This window comes from Dermatophagoides farinae, chromosome 6 (assembly GCF_024713945.1).
Source record: "Dermatophagoides farinae isolate YC_2012a chromosome 6, ASM2471394v1, whole genome shotgun sequence".
Classification (NCBI taxonomy): Eukaryota; Metazoa; Arthropoda; class Arachnida; order Sarcoptiformes; family Pyroglyphidae; genus Dermatophagoides; species Dermatophagoides farinae.
Genome location: NC_134682.1, coordinates 1,777,078 through 1,803,971, shown reverse-complemented (window position 1 = coordinate 1,803,971; position 26,894 = coordinate 1,777,078). Strand labels below are relative to the sequence as shown.

Genomic DNA, 26,894 nt, shown 5'->3' with positions numbered 1-26,894 from the left:
TGACAAATAAAAAAAAAATAAAGAAAACTTTCGAAACGATTATTATAGTGCGATAAAAAGACATTATTATTATTATGATCATTTCTATTATGTGCGAACAACAACAATGACCTGGTTTTTTTTTGTTGTTCTCTGCTGTTTGTATCGTTGTCCGTGTCCATTTGAATTTTATTTTCTTTTTAATTTCTATAAAATTGAAAATTGTCGTCGTCGTCTCCGTATCTTTGTCGTTGTGACATATACTGGAATGAAACAAAAACAAAACAAAACGAAAGAACAATAAAAAAACAACAATAAAAGTCAACAAAGTTTTTTTGGAAATACCCGGCTAAAATCATCATTTATGGATGAATCCAATAATGGATCGGGTGTATGCGTGTGTGTGTGTGTGTGTGTGCGTGAAGGGGATCGGAAATTCATTTCATTTTACTCTATATATAAACAAAGAATGGGGAATGTGTATAGAATTTATTTGTGTGCGTGTTTATTTGGATGGATCACCGCGACTCACGATTGTGTTTGTCATCATCATCATCATTGTTTTGAAATTTTTTTTTTTTTGAAAAACGAAAATATGGATTTATTATCATCAACATCATCATCAATAAACAATATGAATGGTGAGGATGGCGATAAAATGGCATTGAAAAATGTGACCGAAATTAAAGAATGGATATCATTACGTTTGGAAGAATTGGAGGAAAAAAATCAACTATTGAAAAAGGAAAATAAAAAAGTGAATGCAGAATTATCGAAATTAAAAGAACGTTATGTAATGAAAAAATCATTTACACCTGAAGCACCTAGACGACGATATATGACAAATAAACAACAACAACAACAACAACGCCAACAACATAATAATCGATATTATTTGAAAAAACAAAATTTTTCCACATCATCTACGTCAACATCGACATCATCATCATCATCGTCGTCATCGTCGTCAGATAGTTCGGATGAGGATATTCTTTTATCATCCACGACAACAACAAGACCACTGCGTAAAAACCAACAAAAAATGAATAAATATCGATCATCAAAAAATCCTCGCCACAATCGATCAATGACAACAACTACAAAATCCAGTAGTCTTGATCGAAAATTGACTAAAATGAATAAATGGAAAAAATCAACAAATAAAAATAATAATAATCCACGAATTTATGATGATGATGATGATTATAAAAAACAAAATTATTTCAAAATTAATTCGAATAATAATTATGGCCATGATGATGATGATGTTATTGGCCAAAAGAAGCCTCCCACACCACCATTACATCGTTTACCATCTTGGGAATCACGTATCTATGAAATAGCCAATAATGGCATCATACAAAGTACATTGTCAACACCAGTACAACATGATGTACAATTTTTTAAAAGAAATGATTTTGAAAAAAGAAACAATAATAATGATAATCATAATTATAACAATATCAACGATCATCATCAGATTCAAAACAAATGGTATGAAAATGATTCAAGCGAAGCGATCATAAATCAACAACAACAACGACAACAACACCATTGTAGCCAATTTCAGCAACCGAAAACACATTTTTTATCATCATCATCATCATTGGACTACAACAACAGTAGCAACATAATGTCACAGGCAATGGTTAATAGAAATGTCGGAAGTGAAAATGAAAGTCGTCCATTTTTGTTACCGACAACAACAACAACAACATTCATCAACAGACTACAGCAACAACAACATCATTCGATAGCAAGTAATGTGACCACATCAAGTGGAAATGAAACCGATTCAACAATGACGGCGACAATTACAGCTATGGCTAATAAAGTTACAGCTGCAACAAATGAATTGTTGTTGAAATCATCACCATCATCATCATCATCATCGACGGCAACAACAACAACAACAACGAAACCGAAGCAACATTCACTATTGCGAAAAAATCACCACGATTTTAATGATCAAATAAAATATTCATCACGGGCAGCAACCTTAACAACATTCGAAGTCGATCATCATCATCATCATTATCGTTTTCTTGAAGATTCATTTGAAAAATTGAAAATTGCCTCAAATCTAACACCATCACAACAAGCTTTGTTTGGCGTTGTATCATCATCGACAGCATTGAATGACAATAAACTTGAAAAATCAGGCTATCTATTCAAACTGTCCGGAAAATTCAAAGTATGGAAAAAACGATGGTTCATATTGAAAGATGGAAATCTTTTTTATTTTAAACGTAAAAATGACACTGGCCTAGATAATAATAATAACGATAACGATAAAGATAATACGCCAACAAAAAAGTCGAAAAAGACAAAGCCAAAAGGCAAAATTGTATTGGATCAAAATTGTTCATTGATTCGATCAAAAGATCTTCGATTTCATTTGTCCTATCAAGATGGCCAACGTACAATTCATTTGGCTGCCGAAACGAATGATTCATACAATGAATGGCTTCGTGCTATTGGCCAAACATTGACTATAAACAATATTTTAAAATTACAAGATAATCAAGTGCCAATCATTGAAAATTATCTAATCAAAGTACGATTTGGACATTCAATCAAATCATGGACAGCATTATATAATCATCATCTTGTTTATTTTAATAATCCATTTGAAAAAATTCCAATCGGTTATACTAGTCTAAAAGATAGCGACATACAAGAGATTCAAGTTCCGGATGCTGAAGATAATGTTCTTATCTATGATGATATTAAAAAAAATGTTCATTATTCAATATCGATTCATCCAAAAGGTGATAATAATAATGAACCAATATATCTTGTATTTATGAATAAACAAGATTTTAGTCTATGGTATTATCATCTGAAATTAGCATTCGATGAAAATAATGTACCAAAAACGGCATTCGAAAATCTACTTATTACATTATTGAATATTGAATCCAATTGTAATTCAAAAGAAGAATTTTATTCACACGAAATATGGAATAGTTCATTGTTAACATTTTCAAATGATGACAACATTATCGAACCATTGATTTCATTATACAATGCAGAATTGAAACGTGAATCATTGAAACTATTTCGATCCATACATCTATTCATTACGGTACCAATTGAATCGAACGCAATTGATTATCATATAACATTGATACAAAATTCTCTACAAGTTTGTCTGGATCATCCAGAATTACAAGCTGAACTTTATTATCAATTAATCAAACAAAGTTCACCGAATATTATGATGGATTATCGATTAACATTTCCTCATTCTTCCAACAATCAATCACGTACATTTTGGTGCGCACCTCATTCATTATTTAAATGTGATGATATCACATCACCACCGGAACCGGTACCTAAATCACCTTCATCACAAAAAGATTCTTCACTATTTTTACAATGTTTACAATTTCTATCTACAACTATTTCATTGTTTTTACCACAAAATCAAGTTCTTTGGCTACTTAAACATCATATTAATCGATTTAAAACCGAATCAACTGAATTGGGAAAATATTTTCTTTATTGTGAACGAGCATTAGGACGAGTATTGATGAATGGACCACGACGAAAAATACCATCACGAATGGAAGTACTTTCAATCATTCAACGTAATCCTTATCAACATTCGATGCCACATTCAATACCGGTACATTTTGCCAATAATTCCTACCAAGTTATTGGATTTGATGGTTCAACAACTGTTTCGGAATTTATTCGACAAATTAATTTAGAATCCGGTATTCGAGATAATCTTTATTCTGGATTTGCATTATATAGTGACGATCCTATTGAAAAAGATGTTGAACATCTTTTGGATCCATCTGAAAAACTTGCCGATGCAATTTCCAATTGGGAATCAACAATGCGTAAATATAATCTGGGCAAATTTGAGCCAACAAAAATAATTAAACTTACATACAAACATCGACTATGTTTGAAACGACATTTTAAAAACGAAACAGACAAAGAACGGTTGATATGGATCTATGAAATAAACAATGAGGTCATCAACAATCGTTTCCCAGTGACATATGATTTAGCCATTGAATTGATGTCGTTAATGATTCAAATTGAGTATGGTAATTATCGAAATTATAACAACAATGTCGAACAAATTTGGAAACAGGCAGTGATTCGTTTTTTGCCCGAAAAATTTCACAACAAAAATGGTTTCAATGAGATCGTGACGCAACGTTGGATCGAACTATGTGATAGATCGTTGTTGGATTGTGTGAGAATCTATCTGAATTGTACACGGAAATGGAATCTGTGTGGATATCAATTGTTTGAGTCTACTATTTTTAATTGTCTCAAATACGATGATCTAGCCAGTCTGTATCTGTATAAATTTTTCCGTAATCATTCAGCCATTTGGATTGCAATTGGTGAAGATTTTATCGAACTACTTGAACATGATTCGTTTCATTCGATTCTACAGATATCATATAGAAATGTTCTCAATTATGGCTATCTTAAATCCTATTTTACATTAACTATTGATCAAAATTGCCTAAATGAATTATTATCAATGGAAACATTGAAATCTGATAATGTTACATTCCGTAATCAAATGTTGAACAAACATGGACATCCATTATTTTTTCAATTATCTGAACAGAAAATTATTCAAATTACAACACTTATATCTGATTATATTGAAATGAAAAAGCAACAACAGCAACAACAAGTCATTGATAATGATTATGGCCACATTAATTAATGAAATTTTTTTTCTAATTGAAAAAAACGAATTAATTAAATTAAATTATTAAAAAAAAATTAAAAATCAAACGTCATTTGTGAATACGATTTTTTCGATGATTGTGTGTGTGTGTGTTTGTGTGTGTTCACAGAATCACAAAGCATCACATCGTCAATCCCAAAAAAAAAAAAAAATTATAACTGTTATATCAAAGGAAAAAATCCAATTTATAAAAATGTCATCATCAAAAGATATCATCATAGAATGATGATCATCAGCATTTTTTATCATTCACAATTATATTATGGATCTCAATGAGATGTCACCGAATTTTAAATCATCATTTTTTTTATTAAAAAGGGTATGCATTATTTCGTGAACTTTATTATTTTAGCATTCATTTTCTTTTCCATTTTTTTTCTTTGATCACAGAAATGGAATAGATTACCGAAATTTCTTCGTTTCTATTTGATTGTAGTTTTTCTATTTGTTGCTTTCACATTCTCTTATTATGTATTTTTTGTTGCATCAAAGAAAAATCTAATTGAAATTAATGCCAGTGATGAAAATGATTTACTGTTAAATGATGATGATCGTATTCATCCCTCACAAGTCATTGAACATAATTTAATTCCACCACAAAATCCGCACTTGGATGATAATACAATCAAAGAATTTATTGTGACACAAAAAATACCACCCATTTTGCTTGATGAAAGCGATAATAGTAATGATAAAGCAATAACCCGTGAAGAATTTCTTCAAGCTTCACTCAAACAAAATGAGAAACAAAAAATGATTCAAGAAGCCATATTACATTCATGGAAAGGTTATCATGAATATGCATGGGGCCAAGATATGTTGAAACCGATCACTAGAAAAGGTAAAAATTGGTTCGGTATCGGTTTGACCATTTTAGATTCGCTCGATACTTTGCTGATTGCTGGCCTGGAAAATGGTTCGTTTTTTTGTTTACTTTTTTTTGATGCAGTTTTTCATTTTTTTTTCGTCAATATAGAATTTCAACAAGCTCTAAACTGGATTAAACATGAACTTACATTCGAAGTGAATGAAAATGTGAATTGTTTTGAAACAACTATCCGTGCCTTAGGTAGTGTATGGATTTTTTTTCTTGAAATAGTTTTTGATTTTCTTTTCACACATTTAGCTGGACTAACGTCAGCGTATCATATTTGCAAAGAAAAAATTTTACTCGAGAAAGCCATAGATCTAGGCAATCGTTTGATTCATTGTTTTGATTCACCAAGCAAAACGGTTCCTTTTAGTGATGTCAATCTTAAAAGTAAAATCTCTAAATCACCAGTTTATATGCCAGAATCATCAATGTCGGAAGTATCCACTGTACAGCTAGAATTTCGTGATCTATCTTATGAAACAAATGACAAATCATATGAAGAGAAATCATTTGCAACATCAAAATATATTCACGAATTAATTCAAAAACGTAAAAATTATTTGCTGCCAATGTATATAAATCCTCTTTCGGGAAATCTAATGTCTTCCACCATAACACTTGGTGCTCGTGCTGATTCATATTACGAATATCTTTACAAACAATATGTTCAAACAAAAATCGAATTCTTACTCGATGATTATATTCGATCGATCGATGCCATTAAAGATCGATTGGTGGCCACAACTCAAGGTGAACTAAAATTACTATATATAGGCGAAATTATAAACAGCGATCCACAATCAATTCATCCAAAAATGGATCATCTTGTTTGTTTTCTGTCCGGTACATTAGCATTAGGATATTATCATGAACATTTACGTCCATTTCATAAATCGGGTATTGCGAATGAAACATTTATTAGTCATTTAAAATTAGCTGAAGATTTAGCTCGTACGTGCCATTATATGTATAATCTAACTGAAACTGGTTTGGCACCGGAAATCGCATATTTCGGAATCAATGATAAACAGCATGAATATTATATCCAACCAAGAGATACCCATAATTTATTACGTCCAGAATTTGTTGAATCGTTATTTTTTCTTTATCATATAACTGGCAATCAAAAATATCGTGATTGGGGTATGCAAGTATTCAATGCATTTGAAAAATTTACCCGTGTAAATTCCGGTGGTTATACAACAATAAATGATGTCCGTCATCCAAAAAATGTTAAACCAAAAGATTTAATGGAATCTTTTTGGTTGGCAGAAACTCTTAAATATCTGTATTTATTATTTATGGATGACCATAAGATTGTACGTAAATTGTTAAACAATTATGTATTCAATACTGAAGGTCATATTTTACCACGAAGAGTGTAGAAAATTAATCAATCATGATTATATTATATTATATTATATATTGTAATGTAATAAATTTGAACCTTTTTTGTGATAGTCATTCAAAAAAAAAAAAAAAAAAATTGAGTTTCAAATATCTTGATGGGAACTTTTCCCACAGTTGTTGGAAAATTTCCCTCCCCTCAATATTCAATGTTCATAATTGTTGGCTAATTAAATTTTATATATTCAATCAATATGTCCTGAAGATTGACCGATACAGCTAACAAAAATGTACGAATAATTAGAAAAACCCATGAGAAATTTTTTTTTCAGATCTTGATGGCTAAATTAAGGTGAAAATGTCGGCCAACAAAATGAACGATCCGGATTCGAATGATGTTAAAAATGATGATGATATCAAAAATGTGCTTGTAAATAATGTAAAAATGACAAACAAAGTCAATATTTATCATGAAAAACAAAGTCGCCAACTTTGTGCATTACATGCATTGAATAATTTATTTCAAAATTCGAATGCTTTCACTAAAAATGATCTCGATTCAATTGCCGAAACATTATCACCATCATCGTTGATATTGTTCAATCCGCATAAATCAACATTCGGTTTCGGTAATTATGATGTCAATGTTATATTGATGGCATTACAGAATAAAAATTACGAAGCCGTATGGTTCAATAAGAAAAAGTAATTATTATCAATTTATTGTTGTTAATTGAAATAATATTCTTTTTTGTTTGTTTGTTTACATTTTTTTTTACATAGAGATCCAAAACAATTGAATCTGAATGTTATATTTGGTTTCATTCTAAATATTCCAAATGACTGTGATTTTTGGAAAAATGCATTGACATTTTTCACATCATCTCGACGACATTGGATTGCTGTCAGAAAATTTGACTCACAATATTATAATTTAGATTCCAAATTGAAAGAACCAATCACAATTGGCCAGGTAAGTCAATACATAATCATGATCAAACACATCAATTTAATCAAATTATTATTTTACTTTGAACATGAAAAAAATTGATTGTGATTGATTTGGTCTATCGATCGATGATAATTTGTGATCATCATTATCATCATTATTTTCAAGGAGGAAAATTTGTTCAATTTTTTGCAGACAAATCTGACCGAAAAGAATGCGGAAGTATTCGTAATTGTCACGAAAGAAATAGCTCAACAAAATAATTGGTATAATGAAATGACAAATGACCATCATCATTGAATGAAAATGAAGAAAATAATTTGATTCAAATAATCACAATAATTCTTCATCATCGAATTCATTTCTTTTTTTTCGTTTTGTTTTATTTATTTATATCATATGTTGCAATGATCATAATTTGTACTATATATAATAATATTCGGATACTTTTTTCTTTTTTTTTTTTTGACAATAAAATATTTTCAATTGATGATGCAGTTAACTCACTCAAAAAAAGATAACAATGATAATAATTAAATTTATTATATAAAATAATTTGAACTGATCAATTGATTGATGGCGTCTAGAATCCCAGATAATTTCTTGTACTAGATTCGATTCTGAATGTGATCGATCCCGTAGGAAATATTTGTCACTAATTAAAAGGAGAAAAAAATGATAATTATGCGATTTAAAAGTAAAAATGAATGAAACATTACCTAAGAAAAGGCAAATGGTAAACGATGTAATGGTGGTGTGGGAGGCTTCTTTTGGCCAATAACATCATCATCATCATGGCCATAATTATTATTTGAATTAATTTTGAAATAATTTTGTTTTTTATAATCATCATCATCATAAATTCGTGGATTATTATTATTTTTATTTGTTGATTTTTTCCATTTGTTCATTTTAGTCAATTTTCGATCAAGACTACTGGATTTTGTAGTTGTTGTCATTGATAGATTGTGACGAGGATTTTTTGATGATCGATATTTATTCATTTTTTGTTGGTTTTTATGCAGTGGTCTTGTTGTTGTCGTGAATGATAATAGAATATTCTCATCCGAACTATCTGACGACGACGATGATGATGATGTCGATGTTGACGTAGATGATGTGGAAAAATTTTGGAAAATGATGATTTTAGCCGGGTATTTCCAAAAAAACTTTGTTGACTTTTATTGTTGTTTTTTTTATTGTTCTTCCGTTTTGTTTTGTTTTTGTTTCATTCCAGTATATGTCACAACGACAAAGATACGAAGACGACGACGACGACGACAATTTTCAATTTTATAGAGATTAAAAAGAAAATAAAATTCAAATGGACACGGACAACGATACAAACAGCAGAGAACAACAAAAAAACCAGGTCATTGTTGTTGTTCGCACATAATAGAAATGATCATAATAATAATAATGTCTTTTTATCGCACTATAATAATCGTTTCGAAAGTTTTCTTTATTTTTTTTTATTTGTCACAAAAAGAAAAACAAAATAATAACAAACATCCGTTATATTATAATGTTGACCTTTGTCCAGTTGTCTTTTCTTTTCTCTTCAGATTTTTTAAACAAAACGAAAAATTCAAACAATTCATGATTAAAGGTCGATTTATCATTTTTTTCTTCTTTCTTCTGAACTTGATAATCATCATCATCATTATTATTATCATTGTAATGATGAATCTTCATGATGGATACAAAATCTAGATTTTTTTTTTGAATAAAAATGAATGGCACCAAAAATATGGCGCCATTCATTACGTATTACGCAGCCAGCAAGATTCGAACTTGCGCTCCCATTGGGAAATGGATGTCTAACAAATCCAAATGGATGGTTTTTTTTGGATTTTCGGATTCAAGTCCATCGCCTTAACCTCTCGGCCATGACTGCTTAAACTGCTAACAAAAAGTACCTGGATGAAAACCTTTAAATCTAGACACTTGTACCCTTTAAATTGCAAAATATGGTCAAATATTCATCCTAAAATCAGTTATGATAACAAAAATATTGATATACTTCATTTGAAATGGATTCTGTGATTCATCATTCGGCATTGTTTTCAACTCTTATATACACATGACTGCTTATTTTATCAATAATAATAAAATGGTAAAAGCAACGGTTATAGTAATGTATGATAATTGGATGGTCAATTGATTTTTATCACAATTATATTAAAATTTAAATCAATAAATTCGGCCAAATAAAAAAAGGAGTTTTTTGTAGAAATATTCATGATCACACACACACACATCTGCAGATACATAAGACCGAAATGGTGGCAGAAGCAAACCTAATAGTTAATGAAAATGAACTCTCTCTTTCGAAAAAAAATCAGCTGATTGTCATCGAATTTATTGAACTTGGCATCCAATTTTTTTTCAATCCATCCAATCATCATCATTCACATATTTAATATTCTAATCGAATACTTGAATCTCATTTTTTTTACTTTCTCTCTCTCTGTTTTTCTGTCTTGGATTACGGGTATTATGATCAAATCGAACATATTGAGAATAAAATCGACAAACTTTATAAATAATTAAAATATTTTTGTTTGTTGTTGTTTTCATTCAATTTATTGAATATTTTTTTCTTCTTTTTTTTGACAATAAAATATTTTCAATTGATGGTGCAGTTAAAATTTTCACAGAAAAAAAGATAACAATGATAATAATTAAATTTATATAAAATAATTTGAACTGTTTCATTGATTGATTGATTGATGGCGTCTAGAATCCCAGATAATTTCTTGTACTAGATTGTTGTTGTTGCTGCTGCTGCTGCTGTTGTTGTTGTTGATGATGCTGATGAAGATTCGATTCTGATTGTGATCGATCCTGTAGGAAATATTTGTCACTAATTAAAAGGAGAAAAAAATGATAATTATACAATTTAAAAGTAAAAATGAATGAAACATTACCTAAGAAAAGGCAAAATGGTTGTAAATTTTTCTTTATTATTAATATCCATATGCTGTAACTGTATATGATTGATTACATTACGTAGATAGCATTCCAATTTCTTACGACGTTCCTGTACGACACGTGAATCTTTATTACCGATTGCTTTTTTCGGTGGAAATTCAAATCTTGCCGTTGTTGGATATTGATTTTTTAATAACCTATAAAGGCTATAAAATTGTGAATATCGTCGATAAACATTCCATTCTTCATCTTTAATTCGTACATAAATCTGATAGATGTGATGTGATTTTCCCTTGAAACCACCGGATAAAAATGCCGTTGGTATCCATACATGTATCAATGGTTGTGGTAATGATTGCAATGAATGAGTATTCGATTCTAATTCCGTTGATATGCTTATTACTTCATCCTGATCAGGTAACTGTGTGTTAAATCAATGAAAATGACAATCAATTTTTTTTTATTCAGTCAATGAATCAGAAAAAAATAAAAACTTACAGGACCTCGTAATTCGATCAATTCATTTCTTAATCTAGCAATGATTGCATCTTTAATCTGTATTACTTTATATAGATGTTCATTAAATTCTACAATTTCACCATGCATTTCAGAAACTTGAATCAATTTTTTCTGATAATCTTCGATTGTATGATTTAAATAATCACTATGATGGGATGATGATTGTTGTTGCTGATATGTTTCTGGTTGTGATTGAATTGTACATTTATTATATTTAAGCAATTCAATTGTTGCTATATATTTTTTCATCTGAATATTGAGCAAATTATTCTCTTTTGTCAGACGATCTCGAGTTTTTTGTAAATCATCAATTTTTTCACATAAAATAGAATAACCATCGTTGGAATGATCATTTTGATATTTATCATCTAGAATTGGATTCGTCGATGACGATGGTACAATATTGACATCATCAGATATTGGATAAAGAACTAATTTTGATGGTTCAGATTCAGTTAGAGATAATGATGATAAACTTCGTTTAGTTTCAGATGAATTCGATTCATCAATCATTGATTCCTGAGTTACTGTTGACATACTTGAAGGTATAAGAAATGAATTGACTGGTGCACTTCGAGCAAGGCAAGCAACAGAAGTTTCTGGACCTTCATATTTATCATCAACATCATCATCATCATTATCATGTATTATGATCAAATTGCTCTTTTTTCTCATCGATTTTACTAAACGATCATTTTCATCATTTTTTCTAATCGGTGCCAAAGATTTGACTATCGTATCATCTTCGAATTTATTTGGTGATGATGACAATGACAATGATGGCCTATCCAGATCTGCATTATCAATATTTAGGGCAAAGAGAATTGAATTTATACGTTTAAATAATGAAGGCAATCCATTAAGTAGATCCTGAGATAAAAATAAGGCCCAATCATCATAAAATTGTTGTCGATGTTCATGATGGTCTTCAACGATCATTAGGAAATATTTTTCCAACGAATGTTCATTTAAACAATTACGGATCCATGCACGTCCTCGACCTAGATCTATTAATCATGAAATTATTCATTATGATTATTCAAACATAATAATAAAAAAAATAATTATCATTACCTGTATGGATATTACGAAGTGATAAAAATCGTTTTACTTCATGTTCGGTAAGAAATAAACTAATATAATTCCAAAAATACAGGTTTGAATCATTCTTGGTAAGAATATTGCTCAATAATTTGCTATCATTTGAAAACATATGTTATCATTATTAAAATCAATCAATCCATTAACAAAAAAATTGTTATACTTACTTTCCACGTCCAATAATTTTATTTGGTCTTTTTGTCAACAATCCATGAGTGAAAATTTCTTCAATTATCGATAAAAGATCTGTTACTAATGAATCATTTTCAGTGGCTAATTCATAACGATTAACAAAACGATTATGACACTTAAAGAAAATGGATGAATGGATGGATAAAATAAAAAGGAATCCACATTATTCAAATATTGATAAGAAACATTTGACATAAATGAGTTATATACCTGCGTTATCAATGAATCTAATCGATCGAGAAGTAGACTACGTTGTTGTTGTTGACATTTAAGGTTATCATTGTTTGTATTTGATGAAGACATTATGATGTATGTATCATATGATAATGATGTATGATGATAATAAAAATGTCAACAATGATGACGACGACGACTACAACGACATCGTAATATATTTTAAAAAAAAGTCTATATCGTATATATACGATGAGAGTGGTGAGAGGGGCGAGTATTGAAGGTAAATAGAAAAAAAACACTTAATTCACATCACCATTTGCTTGGCCAAAAAATAAAAATAAGAATGTCAGCCAGCCAATTCACAATCAATACACACACACAGAGATCTCAACAATGTCTTGATCTTTTGCTTGGTGTTGTTGTTGTTGTATTGAATGCACGTGCGTGCGCTTCGTATATACATCATCATTATATGACTTTGATTTGATTGATTATATATCGAATGGACAAAAAGAAAAATTTATTGGGAGTTTTTATTTGAAATGAAAAAACAAAAATATATTACATTTCCATATTTTTTACAATCATAATTCTATCCTTGGTTGATTATTATCATTATTATAATAGGCATTGATTGTTTCCGATGATGATTGTCCAGCAACATTATTTATAACAATAATGGTGGCTTTTTTCGGAAACAATCGTATAAAAATAACCATAAATAAAAATGCAAATATAACCAATGTTAATGATATCCATAACCAATATTCACAAGCAGCGCTGGCAAATTCACGAATTTTATCCGTATTTTTTCGTAAATTCGATACATTTGTTTCGGTAAAACGATTAGTATTCTCCAATAATTCAGTATCTTTTTTAACAATTTCATTACTGGTGGTTAGATTTTGTTTTAAACTACGAACCAATACAACCATTTCATTTGTAACTTGTTCTTGTAATAATTCATGATATTTAACGATATCATCATAATTTTTGTTTTTAGTATTTTGTGGTTTTCGATTTTCCTGTTCATCGGTTATTTTGTCCGATGATAATAATGATGTTGATGATAATAGTTCAGTTTTAATTCGTTTATCACAGTTAGCTATTTCAGTTAGATGTATTCGTTTTGTTTCTGATTTTGTTTTATTTTCCGAATTTGATTGCAATGAATTAATGATTGAATATTGTTCCAATATTGTCTCTTTGGAATGGGCATCAAGTAATCCTTGAAAAAATTGTGCCTTCTTTTTCGCTGCTACCAATTCATCATTTCTAATTTGAATAATTTGAATATACGAAATGAAAAATAAAGAATTTATAATATTACCAATTACTTACAGTTTACCGGTCTTAATCTCTTCTTGTTCAAGCATTTGGAATATAGATTTTATATACTGATGAGTATCGATGAAAAAAGACAGAAAAATTATCAATTCGAATCAATAAAGATAAGTCACAAATATTTATATTACCTGCTCTAATCGCCAATCAGATTTATCTTTAATCTGTTGAAATCGGCATTCACATTTCGTTAACAGATTCATAATGTTGATATGATTTTTACTTCTATGTTCGATGACCATGTTTTGATGGATAATTTTTATTTATCTGTTGATTAATCTGGATGATAATCTGACCTTTGAATCTTGTTTTTTTTTGTTTTTGTTTTTTGGATTACGTGTTCATCATCATCATCATCATTAAAATTAAAAAATTATATTCATTTGTCATCACCAAACAGGTTGAAATAGACGCAGATATACTTATTATTTACGAGTGGCATCGAAGCTCACTCTCGCTCTCAATGTTTGAGAGTAAAAAAAAACCGTTGAAAATTTTTTCCTTTATGATTTATCCGAATTTGTCTATGATTTTGGATTTTTTTTGTCTCAATTAAATTAATTTTAATAAAATTAAAATTGATAATCATCATGTCTGTAAGTATCGGTTATTTTAAATCTCAAATATATCGATAATTTTAATTAAAATTTTTTAATTTTTATCAAGTCTTCAAATGTTGAAAATCTTGCACCGAATGTATTGAGAAAAATATCGAAAGAATTAGCCGAATTAATAAAAACACCACCAGAAGGTATTAAGGTAATACCGAATGAAGAGGATGTTTCCGATATTCAGGCAATTGTTGAAGGACCAGGTAAATAATTTTGTTGGCAGAACATTTATTGTTTATACTAATTTTTTTTTTGTTCATTCATTCAAGCTGGTACACCTTACCAGAATGGTGCATTTCGTGTCAAACTTTTACTTGGTAAATCGTTTCCATCGGCTCCACCTAAAGGTTATTTTCAGACAAAAATATTTCATCCAAACGTATCTCGAAATGGTGAAATATGTGTGAATACATTGAAAAAAGATTGGAATGAAAATATGGGCATCAAACATATATTATTGGTCATTAAATGTTTGTTAATCGTACCGAATCCAGAATCAGCATTGAATGAAGATGCAGCCAAATTATTACTTGAAGATTATGATGAATATTATCGACGAGCAAAAATGATTACTGAAATTCATGCTAAACGTTTAATAAATTGTCTTGATGATCGAAACTGTAATGATAATGATGATGATGATAATAATCAGAACAGTGATAAAAATTTACAAAATGATTATAATAGAAATAATAATAATAACGAATCAACAACAAGTGGTGATTCATCATCCAATAATAAAACAAAATCTTCGAATAATACAAATGATCTAATGCCATTGTCTAAACGACAGGCTAATAATATTAACACAAATATCAATCCAAATATGATCGATCAACAACAAATGAAAAATAATCGTAATCTACAGCAATCAAAATTAGCACAAAATAAACATAAACGAACATTGAAAAGACTATGAAAATACTATCATCTCGATCATTTTGACCATTCTGATTAATTCATCACAAATCATTATACGATGATTATTCTACTAGTTCATCATAATCAACGGGGGTGGAAAAAAAATTTATTTTATTTCAATCAATCAATAATTTTCAAACTGTTCAACATTTTGGCTGCATAATATATTGAGAAAAAAAAAATTTGAATTTACATTTTCAACGATCCAAATGTGCTGTTATATATGATGAGATAATTTGTGTATAAAAAACAAACAAAAGAAACATTTTATCATTCAAATTCAACAAATCAATCGACATATAAATAACGAAACAAAACAAAAACGGATCATGTTTATTTTAATTCAACCACTCAAGAATTTGTCTATAAATATTTGCCGAAGATAATTATTTGCAATTATTTTTTTTTTTTTTTTTTTTTGATTAATTTATCAGCACTGAATTATTGTTCAAATATTTTCATTTTTTTACCCCTTTTTTTCTTTTGTTTTTTTTCTATTCTAATCAGTTATTATTTAATTTTTTTTCCACATATATATGTTAATTATTATTCTTGGCTAATGATGATCTTGTGTGCATGTATTCAAGTTTTATTTGTTTTTAAACTAACTTCAATTGATCTTATTATGGGACAATATATAAACTAATCAATTTTAACAATTCTCAATGTTTCAGAATAATAATAAATAAATTAAATTTAAATTTTCAAAATTAAATTATTATTTTAGTTTTAGAAACAACAGAAATTTGGCCTGTTTTACTTGGATTTTAGTCAGATTCAGTCGATATTTATTTATTATATTTTTCTCTTTTTTCAATCATTTTTTTTAAAAAAACTCGTTTTCGTTCTACTGGACAAGAATTTCAAGATTCAAAACAATTTTTCTATGTCAATTTATCGTTGTTGTAATCATTCAACAATTTTATCCATTCTATTGTTGATAATAATCAATAATTTTTTCGATAATCATATTCAAAAGATAACGGCATCAAGATTTGATGGTAACCAATCACCACAAGAATGGAATATTGGAAAAGAAAAAATTGGACCCAATGGTTTTTATTTATTTATTTGTTTTTTTTTCTGTTCAATTGATGATTTCATTTTCATTTTTTTTTTGTTGTTGTTCATCTTTTTCAACCATAGATTGTGATCCATTAATAATTAAACCTGGAGAATATTCAGTAGAAATTGGTGAAGAATTAGTGGACAGAGAATGTCGTATCTATATATTGGCTGAAAAAGCTCAAACATTTGTTATGATAAATTATTTACATGGTACAGTCAAATGTGATAATGATGATGAATATGTAAATTTATTTGATGGCTGGTTTTGGTATGACCAATATTTTCCTGTACAACGTGATCGTAAAAAAACCAAATGGAATCCAAATAAACAAATCTGTGTGAAAGGACAATCGATAAAAAAAATTTCCTATGAAATGTCACAGAATGCAGCAATGTTTTATTATCGAATTAAAAGGGTAAATACTGGTTTTTCATTTAGTGTTCATTTTAGAAATAGATCATTTGGTAAGTTTGTTTTCTGATAAAATCTGAATATTTTAGATGAAAGAAATTTGGTTTGATTGCTTGAAATTTTATCTCCTTTTTTTCATCATCATCAAAAAAAGCTCCGATTAATTTTGCATTGGCCAAACCAAATATTAAACAAGAATTTCAATTAACAAATGATTTAAATGATCATATTGTTTCATCATTATATATTCTACAACCACCATCATGGACACCAAGATTTGATGGTATGATGATGAAAATACATTCAATCGAAGTTGGTGGCAATAAAATGCCGGCATCTAAATGGCCAGGTCGTGTATGTGGTGTATACAATTTTTCATTTTATAATTCATTGAATTCGATATTTTTATTTTTTATCCAGTGCAATAAAGATGGACAAAATAGTTATGTAGAAATCGGTGGATACCTGGGTGAACAATCAACACCATTGGATGAATTGCAAGTCTATCATGATGTTTGCAATGAAAATCATTGTAAATTTGTTTTGTTTTTTTGTTGTTGCAAATTTTTTTGTTTTCATCATTCATAACAACATTTTCTTTTCCAAATTCATTTAGTCAATCATCAATTTCCAATAATATGTCCAAACATTGTCGTACGTATGGTCATAAATGGACATAAAAATCAACATATTAAATTTGAATTTCAAACACTAAAAAAATGGGATGTATTCCATAAACTTTATTCAGAACCATCAAGATTAATCTGTTTAACACATGCACCGATTTTTCCGGAAATTCCTACAAAATTGATCGATTTGTTGGACACAACCACTTCGGTAGTGATGAATAATGGTGAAACAAACATCGAATATTGTAATTATTTACTTGCCGAAGAAGGTTTTTATTTCATGGAAATTACTAGAGAAATTGCAAAACATGAATGCGCTATCTATCTATTGGCACCACCACATTATAAAATTGAATTTCAAATGGTACATGTAAATTTTAAAAAATATTGCCACCATTATGGCCAAAGTGATACACATATTGATTTTTTTGATGGTTGGCAATATAATCAAGACTATATACCGATAAATGAACATTTGAAAAAATCATTCAAAGATCGTATGGAAACAACATGTGCATATTCATTGGGACAGGAAATGCTTTTATCTCGAAAGAAAAAAATATTTCATTCAACAGAAAATGTGGCACAAATTCTTTATATGTACAATGCAATTCCAGCTCATTCTTCGGATGTTAAAAATGAAGAAAAAATAGGATTTTATTTTAATTTACGATTCATTTTCAATCCTTATCGTAAGTTTTTTGTTTTTTTTTTGTTTTCTCTCATACAAACCGTTTAATAATAAAAAATAACCTGTTTTTTTTCTAGCTTGCAATACTATTATTCATTTGAAAGAAACAATCAAAACTTTTACACCAACATATTTAATACAAAATTATAATGAAAAACAATCGAAAATTTGTTCAATTTATATGGTCGAATCATCATGGCAAAAACCAGAAATTATAGGAACATTATTGAAAATTATCGATTATGATATTGGTAATTATTCAAAACAACGGTCAATTAAAGTTGAAGATTATGCTGAAATTGATGGTGGCCATTTATTTGGTTTTACCACACAGTTAATACCATCTAAATATCAATGGTATAATGATATTTTATCGAATCAAATATGTAAGTAAATGTGAAAATTGTGCAAACAAAAAAAAAACAACAACAACAACAAAATCAAATTTTTACCCCCGCCACCTCCTCACTAATATAATATAGTCGAAATAAAAGTGGATAATTGTCGTAGTTCAGCCATTCATTTGATATCAGGTGGAAAATCACATAATTATGTTGTATTCACTGTACGGCCAATATGGATACAAGATTATTTACCATTAAATAAATCTATTCATCATTCATCTTATTCAATTTCTTGTACACATTTACCAAAATTTTATGATGCTAATGCTGTTGGTATAACTATAAATGGTAAATGATAATATTCAAAAAAAAAAAAATATCTTGAAAACTAAACAAATTATTCTTCCGGTATTAATGTCTAACGTAGATTGTGAAAATGGATTCATCACCATGCCTGGTTTGTATTATCATCGACAGAGAAAAACCCATTCTAATGAATGTCTTATGACAATTCTGACTGATCGTTATTCATTAATTGAATTATCATTCGTTAAAATCGATATGGACTGTGATCAAAGTCAATATATTGATGTTGTCGATGGTATAATGTTTAAAAAAAGATATTGGCCACAATCGAATGGAGATCTTAATGCTAATGAACGTATTCATCATATGTGTAGAAAAAATGCCGTAAAAACCATTATAACTGGACATAATGCAGCACAAATTAATTATCGAGTAAAAATAAATCAAGGTTTTGTGTTACGTGTTAATTTCATTAAACAAAAAATACCAAGTAAGTGATACAGTTATAATTTCCTTCCAGTGTGTGTGTTTGTAATTAATTTCAACAACAACAACAACAAAAAATTCAGTTTGTCATTCAATCTTAAGGGCCCAAGATTTACATCTGAATGATATCCATCATATTCAAAGTGAAAATGGAATCAAAAATTGTTCAATTACAATGGCAATGTTACCGTATACGAAGACAAAATCCATAATGAATTCTTTAGTTGTAAGTGTAATTAAATCAAAAATTTGTAATGAAGATTGGATCATGATCGATCAAACACGGCAATGTATGAGAGAAAAACAATCGGTAAGTTGTGTTGGTGGTGGTGGTGGATGAATAATTGATTCGATTTTTTTTGTTTTTCACCAATAAAAAATAGTGTAAACAATTAGGTTTCAATGATTATGCTGTAATTGGTGGCGATAATGATGCTGTCCAAAATGACAAATTGATTAGATTAGGTTATCAATTTTGTCTTCCATATCCAAAATTACCGGTAGATTTTCTTGTCGTTCTATGTGATGTGGTTACAATTCGTTTAATAACCACTTTAAATCATGATAATTGGATATATGTAAAATTTGGATTATCATCTGGTAAACAGCTTGAACCAAGAATGCCTTTTGGTGAATACATTCCATATTTATACAATTGTTCGGATACACAATAGTGAATTGATGCAATAACAACAACAACAACAACAACAACAAAACTCAGACAATAATGATTTTGGATGAGATTAATAGATAAACTTTATTTTTTTTTTTTAAACACGCAAATAAAAGAAAAATGTAATTTTTGAATATAATCCACAAAAAAAAGGTTGAGAATCACTGCTTATGTGGATATATAGCTGGAAAAAAAATGAATGACTTCATCCCAATACGCGTTGCTTCAACCAAAACGACGACAACAACAACAACAACAAAAACAACAACAAATAGATGTAGCAATTTATACGAAAGATTTTGAGCTTCGCTAACAACAACAACAACAACAACAACAAAAAAATTGCCACAAAAAAAATCAGACTGTTTCTGTGTTTTATTTTTGATTGTTTTTTTTGTGTGAGGTGATTTTGCCAAATGCTCTATTTTTTAGATTTTGAAAAAATTTATTTATTTTTTTTAGAATAATCTGAAAATATCAATTATCAGATATCATCAGATAATTTTATATAATGTTTGTTTGTCATAATGAAAATACTCATCATCATCATCAACATCATCACCATCATAATCGAACACTGCAATTGATTACCAAAAAAAAATACATCCTAATCATAAAGATTAGATAAACAATAAGAAACAATTGACATTTGAACCGAAATTTTGTTCCATCCGTATCGATTGATATTGATTGATTGGGTCAATCTATTATCATTTGGCCTTCATTCATTGTATGTCTGTCTGTGTATCTGTGTGTGTGTGTTTAATATTCAATCAATCAAAATTAAAAATAAACATTTTTTTGCTCATTTTTTTGTAACTATTTTTTTTTAGTATTTATAAAAATTTATCTCTTTTTCAATCCAAAAATCATCGATTGACAGCCAACCAACCAACCAATCACAATAAAAACTGTATCGTATAAGGAATCTAAGCAAAAACTTTGGGCATAATCAATCGAATAGCCCAAAGTCATCATTTTTGTTTCGGAAAAAATTTAAAAAACAAAAAAAAGAATTAAAATCTAATGATCGTATAGAAACAAACGATATGAAACGTAATGAAATGATGTCAGCATTTGAATTAAAAGATGAAGGGAATAAATATTTTTCATTACATAAATATGAAGATGCTATCAATCTTTATAGCCAAGCTATTGTAAGTTTTTTTATTTATCAAAAATTATTGATCAATTTTTTCCTAATTGAAAAAATCATTTATTATTCAGAAACGTAGCCCAACAACGCCCACATTCTATACAAATCGTGCATTGTGTCATTTAAAATTAAAAAATTGGGATTCATCATGTGACGATAGTCGCCGTTCACTTGATCTCGATCCAAATTCGATTAAAGGTCATTTCTTTCTTGGTTTAGCATTATTAGAATTGGGACATTATGATGAATCGATTGCCCATCTACAGAAAGGTAATCATAATCAAAATATTAATTGAAAATTACAATATAATCGAAACGATTTTTTTTTTTCTTCACAGCATTAGAATTATCAAAAGAGAATAAAAGAAATTATGGTGATGAAATTGCATATCAAATACGATTGGCAAAAAAGAAACGTTGGAATGTAATGGAAGAGAAAAGAATTCGAGCCGAAATTGAGCTTCAAAGTTATCTTTGTGATCTAATTCACAAAGATAAAGAACAACAAATGGCAAAACTTAAACAAGATATTATCGATGAAGTTGTCAAAGATGAACAAATAATCAAACAATTAGAACAAATGATTCATACATCATTCGAAGAACGTATTGTTGCTACAAATGAATTGTTCACAATGGTCGATGAACGACGAAAGGTAACAACATATACAACTGATTATTCTTTATTGAATGTGATTTTTTTTCATTTCTCTAACATTTATTATTCTGTCAAATTCTTTCATTCTAGAAACGTGAAGTACCAGATTATCTATGTGGTAAAATAAGTTTTGAAATAATGCAAGATCCAGTTATTACACCCAGTGGTATAACATATGATCGTAAAGATATTGATGAACATTTACAACGTGTTGGCCATTTTGATCCAGTTACTCGTACACCATTAACAGCTAATCAATTGATACCAAATCTTGCCATGAAAGAAGTAATTGATAATTTTCTATCAGAAAATGAATGGGCTAATGATTATTGATATATAGATTTTTATATATCAGATTGTTGGTGTTTGTTTGTTTTGTTCGCTTATTCAAATGTTCAATGTGTTTGTTGTGTTTGCTTACACACACATGCCCGATCATATGGGAAAATTTTGATTTTTAAATTCATGTAAATTATTTGAAGAATGAAAAAAAATCTTTGTACCTATGAATAACAAAAAAAACAGGACTGTCTCTCTATGTAAATTGTATGAATTTTATTTGGAATCACATTATCTGTAGCTTGTGTGTCGAGTGCCTTTTTATAATTCACACAAACACACCAATCAATTCATATAATCGGATATTTAAGAAAAAAAAACATGGAACGTTTTAAACACTGATTTGTTGGAGAATGAAACACTGAAAAAATGTTGCATTTTTTTTTTGTTCTTATTATATAAATTCTACATGAATAAAATTATGATCTGTTCATTAGAAAAAATTCTATGATTGATTATGGAATGTTTTGTTTATTTTTTTTCAAATTGAAAAATTGACGACCGTCACTATGGGATACGTCATCAAGTCATAAGAATTCGATATGTTTGGTGAGCACATTTGTATGATTTCATCATTTTAGGTCTGACATTCGAAGAAATATTATGACTTTATTTCATTTACGAGAATTTTGGACAACAAATCTTGGTAATGATGAAGAATTTGATAAATGTTCTATTTGTGTATCAAACATTGATAATGAACCAGATGGATTTGGTAAGTGTGGTTGTGGAATGAAATTCATTTCAATTTATTGTCATTGTTCATTCATGTAGATAAAATAATCATTGGAAGTTTTAATGGAATTCTTCGTGTATTTAAAATCATATTGAATAATGATGCAATTAAAAATGAACAAAATCTTTTCCAAATATCTGATCTATTGTTGGAAGTTGATTTTAAAAATCCAATATTACAGATTGCATCCGGTTATTTATTGAATTCAGCCAATGTACAGTTGGCCATTTTACATCCAAACAAATTATGTGTCTATTCAATTTCTTGTAAGTTGTTGTTTTCTGTGTTTCAATTCAATTAAAACAACCAGTGTTGGTTCTTTTTTTTCCCATTATTAGCTACAACCGGTGTGACCGATCATGGAACATCATACAATATTCTTTTGATCTATGAACTTAAATTCAATCATAAAGCGACCAATATGTTAATCGGACCATTAGGACAAACTAAAGGTGAGAAAATTATTTTTTTAGCAAAAAAAAAAATTCATTCATTCATTAAAATTCTGAAATAAAAGGAAAAGATATTATTTGCGTACAAAATATGGAATCCATGTTTGAATTCTATGAAAATGAAACATTTTCATTCGGTTATCATTGGAATCGTACCGGATCGATTAGATTTCCAATGGAATTCACCTATATTCCTAATCGTGATCTCATTGTTCTTGTTGATGAATTATATGCAATTCAATGTTATCAATATCAAGAATTGGCAATGAATTCAACGACAAATGTACAAAATGAAGATGGAAGAAAAGTTTCCGTTTCCGATTGGTCATATGCATTTGGTGAACCAATCATTGATATACAAACAGTAAAATTAGACAAATGGTATGTCGTTATATTGGGTGAAAAAAATCTTTGCATTCTTCGTGATAATGGAACATTATTTTTTGTGAAAAAATTTGATGCCAATCCAAGTTGTCTTTGTGCATTTGCAAATGATCAAAAAGATTCAATAATCACATTGATTGGAACACAGATGAGCAACATGTTGGTCTATCAGAATGATATTCTACGATGGGCAACAAAAATTCCATTCATTCCTGTCGCTATTCGACGTGCTAATCTAAATGACATTGCCGGAAGCATTGTGTTACTATCGGATCAAGGACAATTGACTGTTGGATATCTTGGAACGAATCCATCGTTACGTATAATAGCATTACCATCACTAGCTGATTCACAGAATAATGAAAAAATCGAAGAAGAATTAAGAGAATTGAAAAAAATGATCAATTTTGAACAGACAAACAATAATCCAGCTGAACGAGATAATCGATTAGCCGATGCAATTAATCTGAATCTAATTGAATGTCATAAGAATCATGTGGACAATTTGACCATGATTATTGAAATGATTCCATTGACAACGATTTCTAAAGTGAAATTAATGCCACATCAAAATGATTTTTATGATATCATACCAAATGAAATGATCATTGATAATCTGGATGATAAACAACGATTTAATGTTGAAATAAAATTCAAAATAAATCTATTACCATTATCGACGAAAATCAAATATGCAATCATTTATTCAATTGATAATGTTTCACGAATCATTACGAAAAATTTACATATTCCATTCGATTGTTTGGTCAAATTAATATCATCATCATCAACATCAGCATCGAATGGTAGACAAAAATATTCGATAAAATTAACCATATCAAAACAATCATTGGATATAAAATCATCACAATTATTGGCAAATCTATTCGATGATTTATTCGATAATCAAACCAATTATTCTAATTCAAATAGTTTTTCATTTTGTTTTCATAATTATGAACAAATTCAATCGACAATCAAATTGCAATCAATGGAAAATATTCTGTTTATTGTTGAAAGTAATGATCTAAGTGGCCTATACGTATCGTTTCAACAATTATTACGACGAATCACAAATAAATGGACACAAAACAAATCAACAACCATTAAAATTGAATCAATTCAATTGAATTTTAATCTTATCGATCATCTTCGTATGGCCATACGTAATCGTATGGAAAGAAAAATTCAATTGAAAAAATTCAAAGATGAAGTGGCTAAATTTTCACAACATCATCGTGTATTACAGAAACGTATACTAGTCAAATCGAAAGATAAAACACCAGCATCATTGAATAATTTATCCAAATTATTAACATTAATTCAGAAACGAGTAAGTTATTCATAAATGAAATTTTTTTTTTCATTCACGTTTTTGGATACTCATGTTTTTTCTCTTGTTTTGTTTACAGATAACCAAAAATATTGACAAAATTATGCATTTTGAAAAATTAATGAACATTTGTAATTATCATGTTTGGACCATTCTAAATATTTGGCGATTAATATTGGAAAAAAGTAAAAAATCACATTCATCGGATATGTGCGAAAAATTCATGAAATTAATTACAATTCATCAATTATCAAATTTTAATAACGATTGGGAAGAATTATTTCTAACAAGCATACATGAAATATTTCAAATGAATAAAGATCTAGCCAATATGGTGAACATTATTGATCCAACACAACAACAACAACAACAACAACAACGAAACAATGAACATTTCTTACGTATATTCAATCAGATTCAGGATAAATTATCTAATGATTTAATTCCAATTGAATTTTGATAATTATTAAAATGAAAAAAAAATTTAATTTCTTTTTAAAATATATGTGAATAAAATGACATCAGATGGCAGTGGTGTAGCATGGCAACATATAAATTGTTCAACTTTCAATGTATGAATTTATAATATAGAATGAAAAGCTTCTACACAGAGAGAAAAGTGAGCAGGGTAAACTGCAAGATTGAGTGCTAAAAACCCTCCAAATTTGCAGGTTACTATCCATGCTCACAGGCTACGCTTCTTATTATGAGGTTACGCTGCTTCGTTGCAATGTAAACTGCATACTTGCAGGTTATTTTGCAGGCTAAACTGCAAATTTGCGGGTTATTTTGCAGGCAAAACTGCAAAGTTGCGGGTTATTTTGCAGGCTAAACTGCAAAGTTGCATATTAACCTCCACCAAAGAATGGTAAATACACTTTCTAATTGGAGCTTAACCTCCAATTTTGAATTTCATTTTTAATCAAATTTAGAATTTAATTGATAAATTCTAAAAAATAAATTTTTAAATCATGAAATATCAAAATATCACTTCACAAATGAATAACAAACAACCCATTATGGGAATAATCTTTGATTCATTCATTTTCAATGTAATTTTACAATTTTATGATTGTTGTTGTTTTAGTTGCCAAATATTATCGGATATTTTTTGTTTTTTTTTTGAGTTTTTATTCGTAATTTTAAAGTTATGATTTATCTCGTAAAAGAATTCACCTACATCACAATTAATCTTCAAAAAAGAAAAAATAAAAGATCTATCTGGTTGAACAATCGTTTGCAAATGATCATGGTAATACACATATCACCATTTTCATGAAATTCTGATATTTATTGCATCGATGGTGAGGAACTGTTCAATTGGTTATGAAAATGAATTACAAGAATGCAAAAAACTATTGTAACGTTGATGATAATTTTTTGCGACGATTAAACAAAGATTGCTCTCAAGTAACATCAACTAATCTATCTTTGGAAACTAGCTGCGTTGCAGTAAATTACCGATGAGATGACCGAGTACAAAAATCATTTTAAAAAGTTTATTAACAATTAGAACAATTTTTCCAACATGAAGAGTTTTCAAAACAAAAT

General features: G+C 28.7%; 8 protein-coding genes and 1 non-coding gene across 10 annotated transcripts; 6 read left to right on the top strand and 3 right to left on the bottom strand.

The window, feature by feature from the left end:
* The first annotated feature begins 241 nt into the window (after positions 1-241).
* LOC124493645 (alpha-Mannosidase class I b) lies at positions 242-7,178 on the top strand. The gene is made up of 4 exons (XM_075732076.1): positions 242-4,620; positions 5,236-5,624; positions 5,685-5,777; positions 5,835-7,178. Exons 1-4 carry the CDS (start codon positions 344-346, stop codon positions 6,965-6,967), a joined length of 5,892 nt encoding a protein of 1,963 aa, XP_075588191.1. The 5' UTR covers positions 242-343; the 3' UTR covers positions 6,968-7,178.
* Positions 7,179-7,274: 96 nt separating this feature from the next.
* Josd (Josephin domain containing) lies at positions 7,275-8,366 on the top strand. The gene is made up of 3 exons (XM_047056753.2): positions 7,275-7,634; positions 7,713-7,902; positions 8,047-8,366. Exons 1-3 carry the CDS (start codon positions 7,288-7,290, stop codon positions 8,176-8,178), a joined length of 669 nt encoding a protein of 222 aa, XP_046912709.1. The 5' UTR covers positions 7,275-7,287; the 3' UTR covers positions 8,179-8,366.
* Positions 8,367-9,651: 1,285 nt separating this feature from the next.
* Positions 9,652-9,775, bottom strand: TRNAS-UGA (transfer RNA serine (anticodon UGA)). Its single transcript has 2 exons — positions 9,739-9,775; positions 9,652-9,696 (listed from the first exon to the last, which is right to left on the bottom strand). It is a non-coding gene; the product is annotated as a tRNA-Ser (tRNA).
* Positions 9,776-10,435: 660 nt separating this feature from the next.
* On the bottom strand, positions 10,436-13,262 carry LOC124493644 (sorting nexin-29). Its single transcript, XM_047056747.2, has 6 exons — positions 12,835-13,262; positions 12,600-12,739; positions 12,406-12,527; positions 11,311-12,338; positions 10,809-11,233; positions 10,436-10,744 (listed from the first exon to the last, which is right to left on the bottom strand). The coding sequence occupies exons 1-6, from the start codon at positions 12,925-12,927 to the stop codon at positions 10,618-10,620; spliced, it is 1,935 nt and encodes a 644-aa protein (XP_046912703.2). The 5' UTR covers positions 12,928-13,262; the 3' UTR covers positions 10,436-10,617.
* A 58-nt stretch (positions 13,263-13,320) lies between these two features.
* Positions 13,321-14,527, bottom strand: Use1 (Vesicle transport protein Use1). The gene is made up of 3 exons (XM_047056749.2): positions 14,277-14,527; positions 14,143-14,198; positions 13,321-14,076 (listed from the first exon to the last, which is right to left on the bottom strand). Exons 1-3 carry the CDS (start codon positions 14,385-14,387, stop codon positions 13,386-13,388), a joined length of 858 nt encoding a protein of 285 aa, XP_046912705.2. The 5' UTR covers positions 14,388-14,527; the 3' UTR covers positions 13,321-13,385.
* A 50-nt stretch (positions 14,528-14,577) lies between these two features.
* LOC124493647 (ubiquitin-conjugating enzyme E2 S) lies at positions 14,578-16,387 on the top strand. Its single transcript, XM_047056750.2, has 3 exons — positions 14,578-14,741; positions 14,812-14,959; positions 15,026-16,387. The coding sequence occupies exons 1-3, from the start codon at positions 14,736-14,738 to the stop codon at positions 15,673-15,675; spliced, it is 804 nt and encodes a 267-aa protein (XP_046912706.2). The 5' UTR covers positions 14,578-14,735; the 3' UTR covers positions 15,676-16,387.
* Positions 16,388-16,516: 129 nt separating this feature from the next.
* On the top strand, positions 16,517-20,397 carry LOC124494014 (uncharacterized). 2 transcript variants are annotated; one of them, XM_047057147.2, is made up of 10 exons: positions 16,517-16,732; positions 16,824-17,210; positions 17,312-17,511; positions 17,578-17,689; positions 17,774-18,478; positions 18,555-18,863; positions 18,960-19,169; positions 19,249-19,617; positions 19,697-19,923; positions 19,997-20,397. In XM_047057147.2, exons 1-10 carry the CDS (start codon positions 16,564-16,566, stop codon positions 20,285-20,287), a joined length of 2,979 nt encoding a protein of 992 aa, XP_046913103.2. In that variant the 5' UTR covers positions 16,517-16,563; the 3' UTR covers positions 20,288-20,397. The 2 variants fall into 2 exon arrangements, with proteins under 2 accessions (XP_046913103.2, XP_075588188.1); XM_075732073.1 differs by having other exon boundaries at positions 17,312-17,689.
* A 195-nt stretch (positions 20,398-20,592) lies between these two features.
* On the top strand, positions 20,593-22,881 carry STUB1 (STIP1 homology and U-box containing protein 1). Its single transcript, XM_075732075.1, has 4 exons — positions 20,593-21,443; positions 21,514-21,712; positions 21,781-22,097; positions 22,190-22,881. The coding sequence occupies exons 1-4, from the start codon at positions 21,336-21,338 to the stop codon at positions 22,430-22,432; spliced, it is 867 nt and encodes a 288-aa protein (XP_075588190.1). The 5' UTR covers positions 20,593-21,335; the 3' UTR covers positions 22,433-22,881.
* Positions 22,882-22,892: 11 nt separating this feature from the next.
* Positions 22,893-25,887, top strand: BBS9 (Bardet-Biedl syndrome 9). Its single transcript, XM_047057146.2, has 5 exons — positions 22,893-23,153; positions 23,213-23,440; positions 23,513-23,626; positions 23,692-25,343; positions 25,423-25,887. Exons 1-5 carry the CDS (start codon positions 23,042-23,044, stop codon positions 25,801-25,803), a joined length of 2,487 nt encoding a protein of 828 aa, XP_046913102.2. The 5' UTR covers positions 22,893-23,041; the 3' UTR covers positions 25,804-25,887.
* Positions 25,888-26,894: the final 1,007 nt, after the last annotated feature.

Bases quoted from the DNA above. Each gene is read 5' to 3' on its own strand.
- Use1 (XM_047056749.2), bottom strand. From the start codon at position 14,387: ATGGTCATCGAACATAGAAGTAAAAATCATATCAACATTATGAATCTG. The intron at 14,199-14,276 runs GTAATATAAATA...GATACTCATCAG, and splicing joins CTGATTGGCGATTAGAGCAG to TATATAAAATCTATATTCCA. The intron at 14,077-14,142 runs GTAAGTAATTGG...TATTCAAATTAG, and splicing joins GAGATTAAGACCGGTAAACT to AAATGATGAATTGGTAGCAG.
- LOC124493647 (XM_047056750.2), top strand. The intron at 14,960-15,025 runs GTAAATAATTTT...CATTCATTCAAG, and splicing joins GGCAATTGTTGAAGGACCAG to CTGGTACACCTTACCAGAAT.
- LOC124493645 (XM_075732076.1), top strand. From the start codon at position 344: ATGGATGAATCCAATAATGGATCGGGTGTATGCGTGTGTGTGTGTGTG. The intron at 4,621-5,235 runs TGAAATGAAAAA...CAGTGATGAAAA, and splicing joins ACACTTATATCTGATTATAT to TGATTTACTGTTAAATGATG. The intron at 5,778-5,834 runs GTAGTGTATGGA...TCACACATTTAG, and splicing joins AACAACTATCCGTGCCTTAG to CTGGACTAACGTCAGCGTAT.
- Josd (XM_047056753.2), top strand. From the start codon at position 7,288: ATGTCGGCCAACAAAATGAACGATCCGGATTCGAATGATGTTAAAAAT. The intron at 7,635-7,712 runs GTAATTATTATC...TTTTTTACATAG, and splicing joins GTATGGTTCAATAAGAAAAA to AGATCCAAAACAATTGAATC. The intron at 7,903-8,046 runs GTAAGTCAATAC...ATTATTTTCAAG, and splicing joins AACCAATCACAATTGGCCAG to GAGGAAAATTTGTTCAATTT.
- LOC124493644 (XM_047056747.2), bottom strand. From the start codon at position 12,927: ATGTCTTCATCAAATACAAACAATGATAACCTTAAATGTCAACAACAA. The intron at 12,740-12,834 runs GTATATAACTCA...ATTTTCTTTAAG, and splicing joins TAGATTCATTGATAACGCAG to TGTCATAATCGTTTTGTTAA. The intron at 10,745-10,808 runs GTAATGTTTCAT...CCTTTTAATTAG, and splicing joins ACCATTTTGCCTTTTCTTAG to TGACAAATATTTCCTACAGG.
- BBS9 (XM_047057146.2), top strand. From the start codon at position 23,042: ATGACTTTATTTCATTTACGAGAATTTTGGACAACAAATCTTGGTAAT. The intron at 23,441-23,512 runs GTAAGTTGTTGT...TCCCATTATTAG, and splicing joins ATGTGTCTATTCAATTTCTT to CTACAACCGGTGTGACCGAT. The intron at 23,627-23,691 runs GTGAGAAAATTA...CTGAAATAAAAG, and splicing joins ACCATTAGGACAAACTAAAG to GAAAAGATATTATTTGCGTA.
- STUB1 (XM_075732075.1), top strand. From the start codon at position 21,336: ATGAAACGTAATGAAATGATGTCAGCATTTGAATTAAAAGATGAAGGG. The intron at 21,444-21,513 runs GTAAGTTTTTTT...TTTATTATTCAG, and splicing joins ATCTTTATAGCCAAGCTATT to AAACGTAGCCCAACAACGCC. The intron at 22,098-22,189 runs GTAACAACATAT...CTTTCATTCTAG, and splicing joins TGGTCGATGAACGACGAAAG to AAACGTGAAGTACCAGATTA.
- LOC124494014 (XM_075732073.1), top strand. From the start codon at position 16,564: ATGTCAATTTATCGTTGTTGTAATCATTCAACAATTTTATCCATTCTA. The intron at 17,690-17,773 runs GTAAATTTGTTT...AAATTCATTTAG, and splicing joins TGTTTGCAATGAAAATCATT to TCAATCATCAATTTCCAATA. The intron at 19,618-19,696 runs GTAAGTGATACA...CAAAAAATTCAG, and splicing joins CATTAAACAAAAAATACCAA to TTTGTCATTCAATCTTAAGG.